This window comes from Lissotriton vulgaris, chromosome 11 (genome assembly GCF_964263255.1).
Source record: "Lissotriton vulgaris chromosome 11, aLisVul1.2, whole genome shotgun sequence".
In the NCBI taxonomy this organism is placed as follows: domain Eukaryota; kingdom Metazoa; phylum Chordata; class Amphibia; order Caudata; family Salamandridae; genus Lissotriton; species Lissotriton vulgaris.
Genome location: NC_141699.1, coordinates 161145637 through 161163832, shown reverse-complemented (window position 1 = coordinate 161163832; position 18196 = coordinate 161145637). Strand labels below are relative to the sequence as shown.

General features: G+C 44.4%; 1 protein-coding gene across 1 annotated transcript in view; it reads right to left on the bottom strand.

Moving 5' to 3' along the window:
* Nucleotides 1-18196, bottom strand: part of RAD9B (RAD9 checkpoint clamp component B) — a 636801-nt gene that overhangs the window by 298910 nt on the left and 319695 nt on the right. The window contains exons 6-7 of the mRNA XM_086942453.1: nt 6199-6305; nt 5353-5459 (exon numbers count right to left, since the gene is read on the bottom strand). Of these exons, the coding sequence (XP_086798579.1) occupies nt 5353-5459; nt 6199-6305 (214 nt within the window). The remainder of the gene's footprint in view (nt 1-5352; nt 5460-6198; nt 6306-18196) is intronic.

The window sequence follows — 18196 nt, the reverse complement described above, 5'->3', positions numbered from 1 at the left end:
CGTCGCGGCCATCTAATTCAGCGGCTTAGCCACGCCCCCACCTTTTTAATATCAGGGTCTTTGGTACCACTTTATAAGAAGTCTTTAGAGAAGGCATAATTTTCAACTTTTGTATTTGTGCATCTGCCTTTTTTCTCCTCTGTTTTCTCCTTCTAGGACTAACCCTATCTTCTGTGACTGTACAGCCTAAATTTGGTGCAATAGTTTCTGTCCCCACTATGCCCTTTGAAGTTGAAAATTTAGACTCTGTATCCCCAGTGGGGCCTCTTGATGCTGACTTCTAAGCTGGTAACTGCGCTGAGAGATACTACTATCCGATGCCTCCTTCGCATTATCTGGTGCCTGCAAGGCCACTATGTTCTGTTGGGCTATCTTCTTTATAGCCAAAATACACTTCTTCTGTTTATTAATTGAAGGTAACTTTTATTTTAACATAAGTATTACTTTTTTTTGTTTTTCCTCCCTTCAAGCGGCCACCCTGCAATGCCCCCCCCCCTTATTGAGGCTCTGACTTGTATGTTCCGGGGTCCCCAAAGTCTCAGAGATTTCACAAAGACTGGGCTGTGTTTTCTGGAGTCCCCGAGGTCTCAGTGGCTTTACAACAATCCAATTTGGCTGAGGAGCCTCCTGTTCCTACTCCTGTGTGGCCTCTGCCGAAATTCCCCCGGCTGGAGCGCTGGGTGACTGCTCTCCGACCCCTGCCAAGCTCATGAGCTGCTTGAGCCCAGCAGGAGTCCCGGCCAGGCGATCCCACGCGCTCCTGCCATTGCTTGTTGTAGGCTGCTGAGGATGGTTGGCAGTAAGTCTGATGGTAGCTGGGCCTATCTTTATCCCTGTTCCCTGATACAGTCTATAATGGGATGGCTCTGGCAGACTTTCTGGCTTGCTCTTTAAAAGCATGAGGAAAGCAGTTAGACTCCCTAACAGAAGATGGAAAATGATCCCACACGTCCACATGGAGAGACTATTTGCGCACCCGCTGCCGCTTCCGGCAACAATTTGCAAGCCGCAAGACCGCCGGACAGGAATGCTGGACTCTATCACCTCTACAAACCATGCTTGGCATTCGCTCCTGCTAAGGCAGGGAGGGGCGCTACTATATTCGCCGGAGATGTCACTGGAACGGATGCTGTGGCTTCCACCCATGGCAGAATAGGCGGTCACTACTGAACTAGCACAGCTTGGAATAAGTAAGGCAGGCGATCTCTTCCAGGACGGAGTTGTTAAAACCTGGATGCAGGTGCAGGGCAACGACACCGAACCCACACTTCTGCAACGCTTTCATTTTCATAGGACCCGAAGTGCGCTCTTGGAGCTTCTGGGTCCGGATATGGCGGAACCCCCGGATGTCCCTGAATTGACCTATGTTATCAAGCATAAGGAACCTCTGAAGCTCCTTACAAACCTTTACAAAGCAACAAGATCACATGGTGAGCGCCAGCTCATGAAGGCTAGACTAGCCTGGCAAAGAGACCTAAATATTACATTAGACGACGCGACATGGCAATACTGCTGTGAAAATACGAAGCGACTCTCCCTCAACGGAAAGCATCGACTTATCCACTTCAAGTTCTTACAAAGGGTGTACTACACCCCGGAGAGGCTTCATAAGTATGGTCTGCGGGCAACGGCAAACTGTGAACGATGCCAGGTGGCGGATGCGGACTTCCTGCATTTAGCCTGGAATTGTCCGGGCATTCAGACATTCTGGCACGAGGTGTTCACGGAAATGAGCAAAATTCTGGAGGTAGATGTTGCCCCGGACCCTGGTATTGCGCTCATTGGCAACTCTAGAGGGCTTCCGGTCGCGCTACGCAGAATCACTGACATGGGGATGTTAATGGCCCGGAGAGTTGTGGCACAGTGCTGGATGAGAGGCCCGAAACCAACCATGTCCAGATGGGTGCGGGACATGCTGTACTGTAGTACTCAGGCGGAAACATATAGTGAACTGCTACCTCCAAAAAGCCGTCCAAAGAAATTCTGGGCGCTATACAACTCTTACATACAGGGGCAGCAGCGTGAGGGCATCAGCAACTCTGATAACGAATCCCTGTGATGGGTGGGGCACGACAAAAATGACTCCACATCAGAATGAATGGCAGCCATGATTGCACGAACAAATGAGTGAGGGTGTCCATACAGGAGGGTGAGGCGCTGTGACAGAAGAGGAGTGAGGAGCAGAGGAGTGGAACAATGCTAGTGTGAATGGAACGTATACACAGCTAGGTTAAGTCATTACTACGGGTGCGGGCATACGGGCGGGCTGTGCCTAGGGGAGACTTGTATGCAAATAAGGGACTTACGAGCAGCTGAGGCGGATGCTAGACAGGTCAGGACAGCACAATCTTGTACTAAACGGCACAGCACGGGACGACCACTTGGAGGGTAAGGTTGGGGGGCGGGTGGGTTTCTTCTTTTCTTTTTGGTTGCACTGAGGGTCGTTGTAAGACCGTTTAATCACGAGCTTTCAGGTCTATCTGCTAGACTGGCACACTATGGAGTACGAGGACAACAGGGAAGGGCAGAGGGCGAAAAACTGGAAAATGCATATGGGGAATGCATCCTGCACTACTGGGGACTGCACCTGGATTTTAACTGTCTATCGGAAAATGCCGCTGGACCCCCGGGTTGCCAGCTGACGGGCTGTGTAAAACAATGTCTAAGACTTGCCAGAAAGATATATGATGCGCCCGGACCGCGTGGTTGTAGGCCTGAAGCTGTGTGATGTGAGTTTATGCAATAAAAAAAAACAGAAGATGGAATCATGCTTCAGGTTATGAAAACCCCCATGTCCTTTGGGGGAGAGACTGAAGGATGAGGTGGTGGAGAAGACATAGTAGGGGCAAAGTAGTCATCTAATTTTTCTCTTGGATGTTGACGGTCAGGGATATCGCCTTCCTTCCTTCCTCTTGTGCTCTGAGCAGGAGTGGTCCTCCCTTGAAGGTGCTGAGATATTTGAGACAGGTGTCACCCTGGGCATTATCGGCAAGGGATATTCCTTGGCGTGGCAGAAGAAGCAGGCTGGGGTGGTGCGAGTGGCTACTCCTGTGGAGGTTCCAGAAATCTTCTCCTATAATCCTGCAGCCAGCCCGGGCCCGTCCAGGTAAGATCGGTGTAGCGGTGTGGGGGGGGGGGTATTTTGACCGACGATGGAAAAGTAAATAAATTATTAATATCCCCTCATCGTCTGTCAAACTACCCCCTTCACCACCCCACCACTCTTAACCGCACGGGCCGCAGCTGCCTACAGCATGGCCTGTAGATCTTGAATTAGAGAAATGGGCATTAGCATTTCATCTTGTCTAGGCTGAGGATACCGGTGGTATTCATAGTGTTCATAATGCCGCCTAAGATGGTCATAGTATGATTGATAGTACTACTCCTCACCCTCATCACCATTATCCTTATCCTGGTATTTCAGCTGGAGCTCTGAAGGACTGTTTGCATCCCCAAAAGTCCATCATCATTCGACTCTTCTAAGTCTAATAAGTGACTCGGTAGCAAAGGTGAGACCCTGCTTGGAGAGATCACTTCAGGCCTTAAAGCAGTCTTTGTTATCTTTGTAATTTTATTCTTTATCAACAATCCTGTTGATGATGTCACCGACGATGTGAATGTACACTGGGGCATTGACAAAAAGAATTTCCCTGTTTACTGTGTAGAACTTGACAATGCTGTTATCGATGGTGATGTCGTAGACGGAGCTATATTTGGTGGTACAGCCGTCGACGGTGGTATTATCAATGACGACGCTGCCGACGGTGTTCCAGTCAATGGTGTCTTCGTCAACAGTGTTTTCATTTACGTTGTTGTAGTTGAGCTCAGCTCCGTCGTTGACGTTGACTTAGAGGAGAAAATCACCTTGGTCAACAAAATGGGAGCATAATAGCTGCCATTATCGAGGTATTTGGCGATGATGGCTTAGTGTAAGGGACGTCGGTGGCGGTCGCCGGTGTCTATACCAGCGTCAACGATAATGTTGATAGTGTTCTGAGAGGATTGTTTGTCCTCGACGTCGACTTTTCTGAGGAAGGAGGGCGTTTTCACTCCCCTTTCTTCACAGATGGAGTAAAGGGTTGGGAGAAGGTCACCCCTGTGGAGATGAGCTTAAGTTTCTCCTTTCTCAGATGGTCCCTATAATGTGCCTTCAAGGCCTTTCTACTCCCCTCTGAAGCCCCATGGTCAGAGGATCTTGACCTTTTGTGGGGTCTGGCAGATTAATCACTGTCCTCTCCAGAAGAGCTGGATTGTTGGGATTTATACTTCTATAGCCACAGAAGTAGCCTCCCCTCCCTGTCTCTTAAGGTTCTAGAAGAAAAAGCTTGACAAATCATGCGCTGCTTTACCTGATGTTGAGGGTAGAGGAAATAGAGACAGTCTCTATGTGGATAATCCACTTGTAGTCTTTTCGTCCCACAGGACTTGCAGGATCTGAAGAGGCCTTTCTCAGAAGACTCAGACATTGTAGATGCAGAGAAATTGGGATATACAGGAACAAACTGAGCAGAGCGCAGAGAGACTCCCTTCACATGACGTGTGGTAGAAAATCTGAGGAACTCAGCCTCTGTTAGGAGTGCTCTAGAGGGTGCTGTCGCCTGATTGGTTACAGCTCAATTTTGATTATTCTTTTAAATGGACATAGATAGGCCATTAAACTGACTTTGCATTGCTATTATAGCCTATGATGCTATCACATACTGCTTTACTATGGTACCCTGGACTCCCACTTTGACGAGGAATGATTCAAGCATGTGAATCTATGACAGACCCAATACTGGAGAACTAGTGTTTCTTTGATGGCTCCCTGGTCATCTTTTTCTTTTTGGTAGTTAATTAAGCAATAAGACTAGGCTTATGTATTGTATAATTGTAATTTGATAACCAAGTTTGAGGGATGTGTTTGACATTATTAATTAAATAAATGACATTCATTGTAGCGGAATGTAAAAGTTATCTGTAGATTTAGGGTTCGAATAGTGTGGTTAATGTATTGGGGTAGTTGGTTTGATGCAGTAGTAGTAGATTTTGATGTAGCGGACACAGAGGTAATAATTGACAACTGAAGGAATGTGTGAGTTCCAGGTGCCACAGAGTTCTTTGTTTCCTCTGGCATGTTCAGGGGCGTAACACTGTTTCATTCTGGTTCCTGCCTGGCCCTTTGATTGTGAGTATGACTGGTACAGCAAAGAAGCCCTTCAACTACCTAGGCTGGATGAACTCAATAGTGCCTTATGTAGAAAAACACAGATCAGGAGCATTCACACAGTTGTTTTTGAATTTGTCTCCATATATGTCAGGAAATGAATATTTGTTCTACATTTTGTAATGTAATCCTATTTTAAATTTTACCCTCAATTCTTTTAGACAAAATGTTACTTCCGAGTCAACTCCAACTTGAAAGTAGTCAAATTCATCCGGGCAAAGATGTATTTCCGTACGCACAACCTTTGTGATTTCTGAAAAACAAATGCAAGCAAAGAGAAATCATATATCATTGTATATCCAGCAATATTTCTTAAGTTCAAACACAGTCACCCACCCAGTGCTCTGTTTATAAAAGATACTGCCATAAATGTTTGCTACTCGCTGTTGAGTCTCTTTAAGTAAATGCTCTTTTTATTTACACATTTCATTAGTTTTAAAAGAACAAGAAAGCAGCAGAGATTAGTAATGTCCATGATATATGTATATGGTATTTCAATAGCGCAACCTAGCCAAAAGGAAGCAGAGCACGGTGCATGGTCAAAGACAAATAATAATTTTGTTTGACTTTCAGCAATTAATGCATTGTAATGTAGCATTCTTAAAGAGGAAATTGGAGTAGCGTTGGGGTGGTTCTGATTCAATGCAGGATTATCATAGATAGACCATCAGCTTTGAGGTGAAATTGAATTTAGCTACCAACCCTGCTGCCATTTTCCACTGGGATGCAGAATAAAGAATGAAAATGAGGCCAGACACAGAACTTGTTTGAATAGTAATCACCTACATATGAAATCCAAAACACTAACCAATCATCATGTAAGATCTTAGCAGAAGACAAGATGAGGTGCTTCGTAAAATAATGCAAATAAATAAGGGAAAAAAGAAATACATTATATATCAGTCCAATACGTGTTTCCTGAGCGCAGGTATGGGATTATATTTAGGTGAACAATAGTAAGCTTAATTTCTTAAAATAAAATCAGGACTTACCAGTAACTTCCTCAGCATAACTCTTAAAACTAACTTTTAATGGACTAACAGCTAAAGTAATTTCCTCTTGATATGTTGGAAAGTGTATCATTATATCTGAGAGCACCCTAAAATGATAATAACACATTAAGAAATTGACACATTTTCAATGTTCTATAAACGTGCAATATTACTACAGTACAAAGGAAACATTCCAGTATATTCCCACAGTACATGAAAATTGACAAAAACACCATGTGTTGCCTCACAGATTTCATGTTAGAATAATTTTACCTTAATGCTCTCACTTAACTGTCTGATGAAGTTAAATAATTTTTTTTAAAAAGGAAATATGCATGGAAAAGTGCCATGCCATAAAAGACGTATGTGGATGAGCAGTGTATCGAATGCAATTTATTCCTTTGTTTAGTGAGTAGTGAGCCATCATGACCTCTCGAGGCTACACCTCTTGCAGCAATTTTAAAGAATAGCATATGACACTCTTCTGTTAGACGCAGACAAATAGATAGATGTGACAATAATTGTAGCCCAATAGCAACATATTTAGAGCAGCAGCACTAATAAATGTGCACTCGCACGTATATTACGCAGTGTAAAGGTCAAATGCCAAGTTATTACTAAGTATGGGTGAATTTTGCGAATTCGCGGTACGCGAATTAGCGCGAAAGCGTACTCGCGGTCCGCAAAATCCACAAACTTTTGCAAATTTGCGTTTTTAAAGATTTTTGCGTGTTCACAGGATTTTTTTAAGCGCGGTGACCGCGAAGTAACCCATGCGGTAGTACATGGTCGCGGCCATCTTATTTTCAGTGTTCGCGTTGCGTATTTCCGTTTCCGGGCGCTAGTTGCATGCTCGCCTTGTGCATTTCCTACGTGCGGGGCGTAATTGGGTGTTCGCGTCCGTTTTTGCGTACTCGTGGGGGAAATATCGCACAAACTTACCCACGTGGTCGCAATAGGCGCAGCCATCTTTATTCATTGCTATGGTTCTGGGCATGCTTTTTCAATCCTCCTTCAATCTTTGTAATCCTTTGTTTGTTTGAACTTTTTTAAAATCTTTTTTACTCATTATCTATCACTCTATTTTTGTACATCTGTATTTTGTGTTTTTTTCTACTTTTCGTTACTTTAAAAGAAAACAAGTTATTTACCGGTAACTTTGGATCCCCAGTATTGGTAACTTTCATAGATTCCCATGCTTTTATATCATTCCCCATCGTCGGAATGGGAGTCTCGGTAACAAAAATACCATAGCTGTAGGTACAAATGAGAAAGGAAAAAGGCCTAGGCCTCATTCCCTTTTGTAGGATGTATGCCGTTACAACGCAAACTTTTACAACGCACACCGTTACAACGCATTTTTTACAACGCAGGATCCTTTACAATGCATGCCTTTACAACGCATGACATTACATAGCAGATGCTATTACAACGCATGCCATTACAACGTAAGTATAGGTAAGTATATTACTTTATTAAAAATTTAATTAATTAAAATTAAATTAATTTAATTAATTATATTATTTTAAAATAATTATTTTGTACATATATATATATATATATTATAAAATAGATTAAGTATTTAAAAAACCCAAAAAATACCCCTGTACCCCAAAACCAAAACCCAGCCCTGAAACCTAAAAATACCCCTGTACCCCAAAACCCAAACCCAGCCCTGAAACCTAAAAATACCCCTGTACCCCAAAACCCAAACCCAGCCCTGAAACCTAAAAATACCCCTGTACCCCAAAACCCAAACCCAGCGCTAAAACCTAAAAATACCCCTGTACCCCAAAACCCAAACTCAGCCCTGAAACCTAAAAAATACCCCTGTACCCCAAAACCCAAAACCAGCCCTGAAACCTAAAAATACCCCTGTACCCAAAAACCCCAAAAAAGCCCTGAAACCTAAAAATACCCCTGTACCCCAAAACCCAAACCCTGCCCTGAAACCTAAAAATACCCCTGTACCCCAAAACCCAAACCCTGCCCTGAAACCTAAAAATACCCCTGTACCCCAAAACCCAAACCCAGCCCTAAAACCTAAAAATACCCCTGTACCCCAAAACCCAAACCCAGCCCTGAAACCTAAAAATACCCCTGTACCACAAAACACAAACCCAACCATGAAACCTAAAAAAAAAAATATATATATATATATATATATATATATATATATATATATATATGCTGCAAGAACTCGTCTCAGTCTCTCAAGCGAAACCGACAGCCAGAACACGCAAAAAGAAGAGGTAGACCCAATTCGGTGCTTCTTTTTTTATTTCGCTTTAAAGTGCAACCACATCAGCCACGACGCGTTTCGGCAGATCCCTGCCTTGATCACATGACATATGAAAGCTCCAAGTTGCCTGCGCAAAGAGTCGCACACAAAACCAGCAGTGAAGAAAAGTATTTTATTCAGGTAAAGACATCGCCTGCAGCACGATCCGGTTTGACAGCCTTTCCATCCGTAAGTGCCTGACGCGTTTCAAAGGATAAACCTTCTTCCTCAGAGGCTGGATGGTTCCGGTTTGTGCGAGCCACACCTCCTATTATAAAATGCCAATGTCCACGCCCCCAGATGGGCAAGTCCAATGACAGAGTGGGGCATTATGGGAAGTGTGGTTTGTTCGCTCTTTGTTCTGTCCCAAAAAGTTCAAAGCCCACAGATAGGCCTCGTGCAGCAGTGTCCATCCTAGATCCTCCGAAGGTAATCCACAGGATGGCTCTGTAGTTGCAGAGCTTGTGGCCCCCTGAATTCTCGGGGTGGTGCAAACTCGGCGGCCAGATCCACCGCCAGAAAATGAAAGCTCCAAGTTGCCTGCGCAAAGAGTCGCACACAAAACCAGCAGTGACGAAAAGTCTTTTATTCAGGTAAAGACATCGCCTGCAGCACGATCCGGTTTGACAGCCTTTCCATCCGTAAGTGCCTGACGCGTTTCAAAGGATAAACCTTCTTCCTCAGAGGCTGGATGGTTCCGGTTTGTTCAAGCCACACCTCCTATTATAAAATGCCAATGTCCACGCCCCCAGATGGGCAAGTCCAATGACAGAGTGGGGCATTATGGGAAGTGCGGTTTGTTCGCTCTTCGTTCTGTCCCAAAAAGTTCAAAGCCCACAGATAGGCCTCGTGCAGCAGTGTCCGTCCTAGATCCTCCGAAGGTAATCCACAGGATGGCTCTGTAGTTGCAGAGCCTGTGGCCCCCTGAATTCTCGGGGTGGTGCAAACTCGGCGGCCAGGTCCACCGCCAGAAAATGAAAGCTCCAAGTTGCCTGCGCAAAGAGTCGCACACAAAACCAGCAGTGACGAAAAGTCTTTTATTCAGGTAAAGACATCGCCTGCAGCACGATCCGGTTTGACAGCCTTTCCATCCGTAAGTGCCTAACGCGTTTCAAAGGATAAACCTTCTTCCTCAGAGGCTGGATGGTTCCGGTTTGTGCGAGCCACACCTCCTATTATAAAATGCCAATGTCCACGCCCCCAGATGGGCAAGTCCAATGACAGAGTGGGGCATTATGGGAAGTGTGGTTTGTTCGCTCTTCGTTCTGTCCCAAAAAGTTCAAAGCCCACAGATAGGCCTCGTGCAGCAGTGTCCGTCCTAGATCCTCTGAAGGTAATCCACAGGATGGCTCTGTAGTTGCAGAGCCTGTGGCCCCCTGAATTCTCGGGGTGGTGCAAACTCGGCGGCCAGGTCCACCACCAGAAAATGAAAGCTCCAAGTTGCCTGCGCAAAGAGTCGCACACAAAACCAGCAGTGACGAAAAGTCTTTTATTCAGGTAAAGACATCGCCTGCAGCACGATCCGGTTTGACAGCCTTTCCATCCGTAAGTGCCTGACGCGTTTCAAAGGATAAACCTTCTTCCTCAGAGGCTGGATGGTTCCGGTTTGTGCGAACCACACCTCCTATTATAAAATGCCAATGTCCACGCCCCCAGATGGGCAAGTCCAATGACAGAGTGGGGCATTATGGGAAGTGTGGTTTGTTCGCTCGTTGTTCTGTCCCAAAAAGTTCAAAGCCCACAGATAGGCCTCGTGCAGCAGTGTCCGTCCTAGATCCTCCGAAGGTAATCCACAGGATGGCTCTGTAGTTGCAGAGCCTGTGGCCCCCTGAATTCTCGAGGTGGTGCAAACTCGGCGGTCAGGTCCACCGCCAGAAAATGAAAGCTCCAAGTTGCCTGCGCAAAGAGTCGCACACAAAACCAGCAGTGACGAAAAGTCTTTTATTCAGGTAAAGACATCGCCTGCAGCACGATCCGGTTTGACAGCCTTTCCATCCGTAAGTGCCTGACGCGTTTCAAAGGATAAACCTTCTTCCTCAGAGGCTGGATGGTTCTGGTTTGTACGAGCCACACCTCCTATTATAAAATGCCAATGTCCACGCCCCCAGATGGGCAAGTCCAATGACAGAGTGGGGCATTATGGGAAGTGTGGTTTGTTCGCTCTTCGTTCTGTCCCAAAAAGTTCAAAGCCCACAGATAGGCCTCGTGCAGCAGTGTCCGTCCTAGATCCTCCGAAGGTAATCCACATGATGGCTCTGTAGTTGCAGAACATCCCAGAACATAAGACTACGGAGTCAGAGTCCTGACCTCTCAGAGTCATGGACTCATGCTTGCAAATTGCAAACCCTCTCGCTCACTCACTCATGACCAAAAACCACAGAGTCTATGTTATTTTTAAAGCTTTATTAAAAGTAAAACAACTAGCTCTGTGTGTACTCTGTATATTACATTTCAATTGTGCATTATATAAAAACATTTATTAAAATCAACATCATTCATATAAGATAAACAGTGAACTCTTTAAAACTGAACAGTGGCTGATTTTACACATTAATTGTGGGAGAGCCCTCACCAGGTTGGAATTTAAAGTCTTGGTGGTGATGATGACGACTCAGAGTAACATCTTGCTCTTGTTCGTAGAAGGGAAGCTTCTGTCTGTTATGAGAGAAATGGTGAGTGTTAAAAAGCAAGCATTCATCAGTTGTGCCAAAAAGTGTAGCATGTTATGGCTAAGCATAAATAAAAAACACCCTCCCCTTCAGAAAGGGGAATTTTTAGTTTAGACTAGAGAGTCACAAATAATTAAAGTTGTTTATGTAGTAACATATTATTTTTTCATTCCTAGACAAAATAGGGAGTGGTGTATATGGCATTTAAAAATATTAAATGTATTTTCTAAGCGTAACACCATCGGCACAGCACACCACTAGTGCCAGGGCCAGCGCGGAGGCGGTCACTCCAGGGGCGGATGCGGTGCCAGCAGGAACTGCTGTGGGGGATGCCACGGTGGTGGCGGGCAGTGGTTAGCTTAAGCTATTATATTCCTTCCTTATTGAGATTGCAGAGTAGGCTCGCTGCAGGGGTGTATATGTTGTACAGTACAAGTAAGTACACTTTACTGTTAAGAAAACCTACAAATTTAGAACTAAGTTTTTGTCAACCAGGTAGAAGACAGTCACCCTTGACTTCGCATTAGCAATAGCATTAGCGGCAGGAGTTGACGAGTAACCAATGGCCTCCTCTAAATTTGACTTCAACTCAGCTGTAAAAGTTTTATCGAGAAGCCAAGTCAGATCAGAGATGAACTTGATGGATTGGATGAACGAAAAGGGAAAGAAGGGTGTAAGGAAGGACGAATGAGTTAAATTAATGACTGGCAAAGAATGATACGTGTTTATGAATGCAGGCACAGGTGGCTGGGAATCTGATGCATGGCCGGTTGAAGGCTGAAGCAAGGATCGGTGGAAGGAGAAAGAAAAGAGGACTGCCTGGGTGGGTGAAACAGAAACTGTATGTGTGCGCAATATATCCTTTAGTTCAAATTCAAATGTAAGTCAAGCACGGATGCATGGCTGGCGGTTTACAAAATAAAATAAAAAGGGTGTTTTTCGGTGAGAAAAAGTAAGGTTTGTCCAGTTGAGACATTAAGAAGAATGATTGACATTTACTTTGAATGGATGGATGCCTGGATGGTATCTTCCTCATAGATAGCATAGGTGTATGTAGACAGAGTAGACGGTCACTCGATGAAGAGTGTTGCTTTGAAGAGCATGTAACACCGCACGTCCGTGCCAGAGTAGCAAAGCCGAGGAAAGTAGAAGTTGTAATTTTTCAGAATACTCCCTTGACTAACAGTAGTTTGCAAGCACAGCATATATTGTGCATCTATATTGTATAGTTCAAATTATCAAGTCAATTCACAACTCACAAGTGCCTTCCTCTGGCGATTACGGGGACCACTAACTACCTCTGTTAATAATTTTTTTTCAACTGTCATTCATGTGTGGCCTATCAGTGTTCACTCAATCAATAAAAACAAAGCACCAAAAGTCATCCCTTATATAAGCAAATATCCTGTGAAGGGATAGATGATCATATTATTTCTATTCTTCATTTTCCTTTTGTAGTAGTCAGGGGCAGGGCAGGGTGAAAGTTAAATTAATTGAGCAGTAGCCCTTGTAACAGAGTATGGCCAGTGCCACCCGTAATAGAAAAGTAAGAGCTTCACTACCTGCATGTACTGGACTGGTAACAGTAATGCAAGTCTCCGTCATCATGGCTTGCGTCTGATTTTCTTGGGTGCAAGCTGACTGCGCTGGCATTATGCCAGCTTCCACAAGTTTACGTACTCATTTCGCTAAACAAGAGAGAAAAAGAAGACTGGTGGACTGTCTGAGTCTAATGTAGTGAGTCCATATAGTGCTAGTAGAATTCTTTAAACTCCCACTAATGTTAGAGCAGAGGCAGACGAAGTGGGAGGTTAGATGGATAGATGCCACAAATGTTATGTACTGTTCTTGCAAGTTGCTAGTGCTACTGTGACACAACTTTCTGTTGAATTATTTTGTGTTAATCTTAAAGAGTATTGGTTACAGTATGTTTTTCTTTCTTCATATAGATACTCCTTCTAAACCAACAAGGAAGGAGTTGGGTATCCGGGCCCGGCAACGGAAGCTGGAGGCAATTGTTGCAGAATATCGGCGGCTGGTGGCCCGGGAGGATGACTCGCAGTCGCAGTCAACGTCCACGACAGCTGCATCCTACTCCGCTGCCCCTGGGTCATACAGTCAGCGCAATCCTCCAGCGGTACGGCGCCGTGGTCCGGCAGCCACCTGCTGCCGCTGAGCTGTGAAAACAACAACTGCCCCCCACAGTACCTGCAAGGCACGTATGCAACGTTTGACCCTGCGAGTGGCCTACCTTGAGCAGGAGGTGGCGAGGCAGAAAGCCCTGCTCAAGGACCTCCGGAGAGAGCTGCGTGACCACCTGGCCACAGGAGGACACCGCCGGCGAAAGTAGAGAGACTGTCCCTTGCCCCCTTTTTAAAGACTTTTAGAAGGGTGGGAATTGGGCGTTGGGGTTTTTGGACTTTTGGGGACATTTGATTTCATGAACATTAGTTGGGATTAGGGAGGGGGGGTGGGTCGGGTCTTGCGGGAAAGTTTATTTTTGTTCGGGATCAAAATAATTATTTATTTTCTACTTAAACATAGCATACGCGTTTTTACTGTTTTGTGGGGGAGGCGGGGGGGGGGGTAACTGTACGTTTGTTTTTCTTGAAACTTAACTGGCTGCTTGATTCAAATTGTCTAAGTAATCGCCCAAATTTGTACAAAAGTGCCACTGACAGAGTTAGGGAATTCAATGGTCCTAGTACTTTACTAGTACTACCGTCAGTCTCTCCTCTCCTCCTACTCCATTATTCTTCCTCCCCCAAAATGCTTATCTTACCTGTGATTCGTGTGAGAGTATAGGGCTAGGAATAGGGCTGGCTGCATGGCAAATGGCGATTAAGGTTGGCTATGGAATCCTGGACGGATGAAATGTCATTTTTGTGGTGGTAGTAGTAGTGGTACACACTGGCAGTAGCAGCATATGAAAAAAAAGGAAATGATACATTGAGTGGCCTGAGAGGAGCATTAGAACAGTACGATAGATAGTACAGTACACATGAACAGTGCCATAAATTGTAGCTTAAGCAATGCTAAAGTATTCCATCAAAAGTTAACTACTAGTTGTGTGGAGTATGGCAACTACAAAAAATAGTACGGAAGGACACAGCAGCATAAGCATTCATCAGATGTAGGAGGATGTTGCTGATCATGAATCCACTCGATGGCGAACATGAAATTCTGATTTGATTTGCAAATACTCATGGGTGTGTGTCAAGCAGAATAAGAATATATCCTCGGATTCCTTGACCTGCCTTGAAATTGATTTTCTGTTGCTTTGACCTTATCCTCCCCAGCAAGTGTATGGAATTATTGTTGTCATTTAGTCACACCTCAATGAAAACCACACAGCCCGGGGGAAGAGGGTTAGGGTTTGAAAATTGGATGGGAATGGGTTTTTTTGGGAAAGTTTTGTGGAGAGAGAAAAAAAACACAGCATGTACAAACAACAAATGAAGAAAAATAAATCTTTGGATACGAAGATATCCATAAATCTTTTAAGGGACATAACGGAAGTGCATGCATGAAGTTGTTTGCTAAATGGATGGTTAGGTTACTGAAAAGTAGTACTTACTACAACTTACTAACTATGAATAAACAATTTGACAGTACAGGGCTGCATTAATTACTCAATTTCACTTGCCTATCTGCCTTCAGAGAGAATAAACACTTATTATTACATTAAATTATTTTTAAAAATAGCAAAGAAACTTATCAAATAGCTGTAGGAATGAATTTGAAGCAGATAGCAAACCCACAAAGTCGCACTCATAGAAGTTCACAACAATAACATTATTTAAAAGATAAGGAGAAGTGAAGAGGATACTGTAACTGTATGTTGTAATTGTCCTGTTCAATTTGAGAAGTTGCATGCATCCAGCCATTCCTCCTATTCGCGGTACTCCTCCATTCCATCTGACGCTCCGTCGATCAATCTTGGTGACCACACTCTCCTCTGCCTGCCTGGCGGATGAGGAATTACGGATTGCTATGGTAAGCCTGAGTTAATGTTTTTCCCATTGCACAGGGTAAACGCCGGCCTGTAATTGTCGATGGAAAAACAGGAAGGGATATTAAAACACCCCGGAGGAAAAATATAAAGTAGGCCGTGCAGTGCAAAAATAACACTTTCACTCTCAGAGGCAACAGTATTACATACAAGCATCATTTCTAAAGTGCGTACTCTGAGTCTCCTTTTCATGGATAATAATTAGCACACAGCAGGCCAGGGCCATGCAGACGGTAAAGGCAGGCACCACTGAGTGAACCAACCTCCATGTAGCATACCTCTTTGACACAGACAGACAAAGCAGATCTAATTTTGTACAGCAAGCCACATAGCCACAATTTTACATGAACTGCTGTCTGGACTCTGGCATAACAACACCACACTGGCTCGACCACTCCATACCTCGACTAGACAGACATGTAGTTCTGCTGTGGTTGTTGTTGACTTGTTTACCTGTTTGCCACTCACGAAATGGATATAGTTCTTCCGTAAACAGACTATGATGATCTATCCATCCCAGTGAGTGACTGTAAAGATATTATGTAACTTTGATCATCAAGACTCATCATCATCATGGTATTGGCAAACTCAATGTTGTTCATGCAGTCACAGTCTACACACAGTGAGTCCAAGGACATTTTCCATATTAAAAAATGCAACGTAGTGGCCCCTGCAGTAGAAGTACAATTTGTATTAAACAAGGTAAAAACAGAGCTGACTTGAGTTACTTTTAGTGCGTAAAATATTAAATAATAACAGAACACATAGGATTCATTTCATGCAAACAGCAATTGCTTTCATCAGAGCCAGACAGCCAGTGTTGTCCACTCTGCATGCCATATCATCCTTTATTACCTGTTCCACTTTTTGTCAGCATCTTATTCTTAAGTGAAGGGCCACAGGGCAGCCTCTCGTGTCAATTTCAGAAGTAGCAGTCAGCATAGAGACAGTTTCTTGATTCTGCGTAATCCGGCCATCTGCTGTGAAGGAAACAAATGCATAGGGGGAGTCTGGAGGAGGAGGATAGAGGTGCATGACTGAGTTGTGAACTTGTGAACTTCAGGAATGCAGACAGCGTCACCTTCAATATGGAAATAAGACAAAGACAGTGCTGCTGATGGATTTGTTGTGATTGGAGTTTTGTTGTGCTAAAAGTTGCAAAACAAAGAAAGATACACAGAAATAAAAGTGAATAAGGATAAAAAAAAGTAAGTATTTCAAGCCTAGGAGTCAGGGAAATAGAGCTCGTTCTCAAACTCTGTGAATTGAACCTGGAGTAGGTCAGCTAACAGAGAAGAACATCTGTCACCTAAGTCGGTGTCCTCTTCTTCCTGCGTGGATTCACGTATTTTGTAATCTGGTGGTATGAAGTGCTGATTCATCTTGATAAGTGTTAACCTCTCCACATTTTTGGGCGAGAGGCGGGTCCTTTTTGAAGTTACAATGGCACCAACAGCACTGAAAACACGTTCAAAAGGCATGGTTGCGAGTGGGCAAGCCAAATAATTTATAGCCAACTTGGTGATCAGTGGCCATTGAGTCCTTTTTCCACACCAATACACCAATGGGTCTGATCAAAGAAGACCTCTGTTGGGTCATCCAAATAGGTCTGCACCATCCACTCAAGGTCCTCCATGAGTGCTCCACTTTGCGTACCATCTGTTGCCTTTGCATCAACACTGGAACGAGGAAACCCATGATGAGTTATCCAATCCACTTCCGACAATATTATGGCTGGGCCTGGTGCAGGTGATGATGATGATACGGTTGCTGCTGTCGGTAACGGCTGTGAGGGACAGTGACTGCCTTCGGCCACAGAAGTGGACCTTGATGCCGGACGGCCTGCTGCTTCAGTTATATTTGTGGTGGGTCCTTCAATTTCCTGCCGCTCTTTATCGAACCGAGTGGCTGACAGAGCTAGCCAATGTTTGTAATTGGAAACATCCGCTTCAGAAAAAGGAATGAATGTATTGCTGGCCAGTGCCTTTTTGTACCGTGGATCCTGAATAGTGGCACAAATGTAATGTTGTTCTGAATGTATTGCTTTAAGCCTTTCATTGTCAAGTAGGCGGCTTAATAAGCTCTCCGCCAACAGATATGCGTCTTGTTTTTTAGCATCAACTCGGAGTGTTGAAGACACCGCCTTCAGTTGGTGCTCTAGCATGCGCAACAATGGGATAGCTTTGCCCAAAGTACAGTCCTCCCTGCTGACTTCACACGTGAACACCTCAAAAGGATGAAGCATGTCTGTCAGGCTTTTAACTAGGTCCCATTCAACCACCTCTAGCCTCATTTCTTTCATAGAAGCACCCCGTGCTTTCAAGACATACTCATTGATTACCAAGTACTGCTCAAACAGATGCTCAAGCATGTAGAAGGTTGAGTTCCAACGTGTTGCCACCTCCTGGATGAGTCCTCTGACTGGCACTCTACGGTTGTGTTGAATGATCCTCAGCTGCTTCCGGGCCTTAAAAGAATGGCTGAAATGTGTGCAGATTCTTGTGCAGGTGGTCAGTAACTTGCTGACTGTGTTTTCTTTTTTCAAGAAATCTTGAACGACAATGTTAATACTGTGCGCCAAACACAGCACTCTGAAATAGCCACATTCAAACATGGCCTTAACTATATTACTGCCATTATCCGTGGAAACATAACCATCCATGCGCTTTCTTGGATGCAGCCATTCAAAGACCTTACTGTTAAACTCCTCCAAAATGTTTACTGCAGTATGAGATTTCTCCATGGCAAACATGGGTACTGTTGCATGTTTCCGAGTAGCTTGAAAAATTGTGACACTGTCAACACCTGTAGCTATCTTCTCTCTAACCCCCGCAAAAGAGACCCTGTGTGCAGTGATAGACATGTAATCAACGGCCTGGCAACTGGTCCACATGTCTGTTGTCAGGTGGATAGTGTGAACAGCACTCTTCTGCAAAGCTGCCCCAATCACTTCCAGCACATCGTGATGTAGTGCTGGAACCGCAACTCTGGCAAAATAGGACCGGCTAGGAACCTTCAATTTAGGGCAGACTGTTG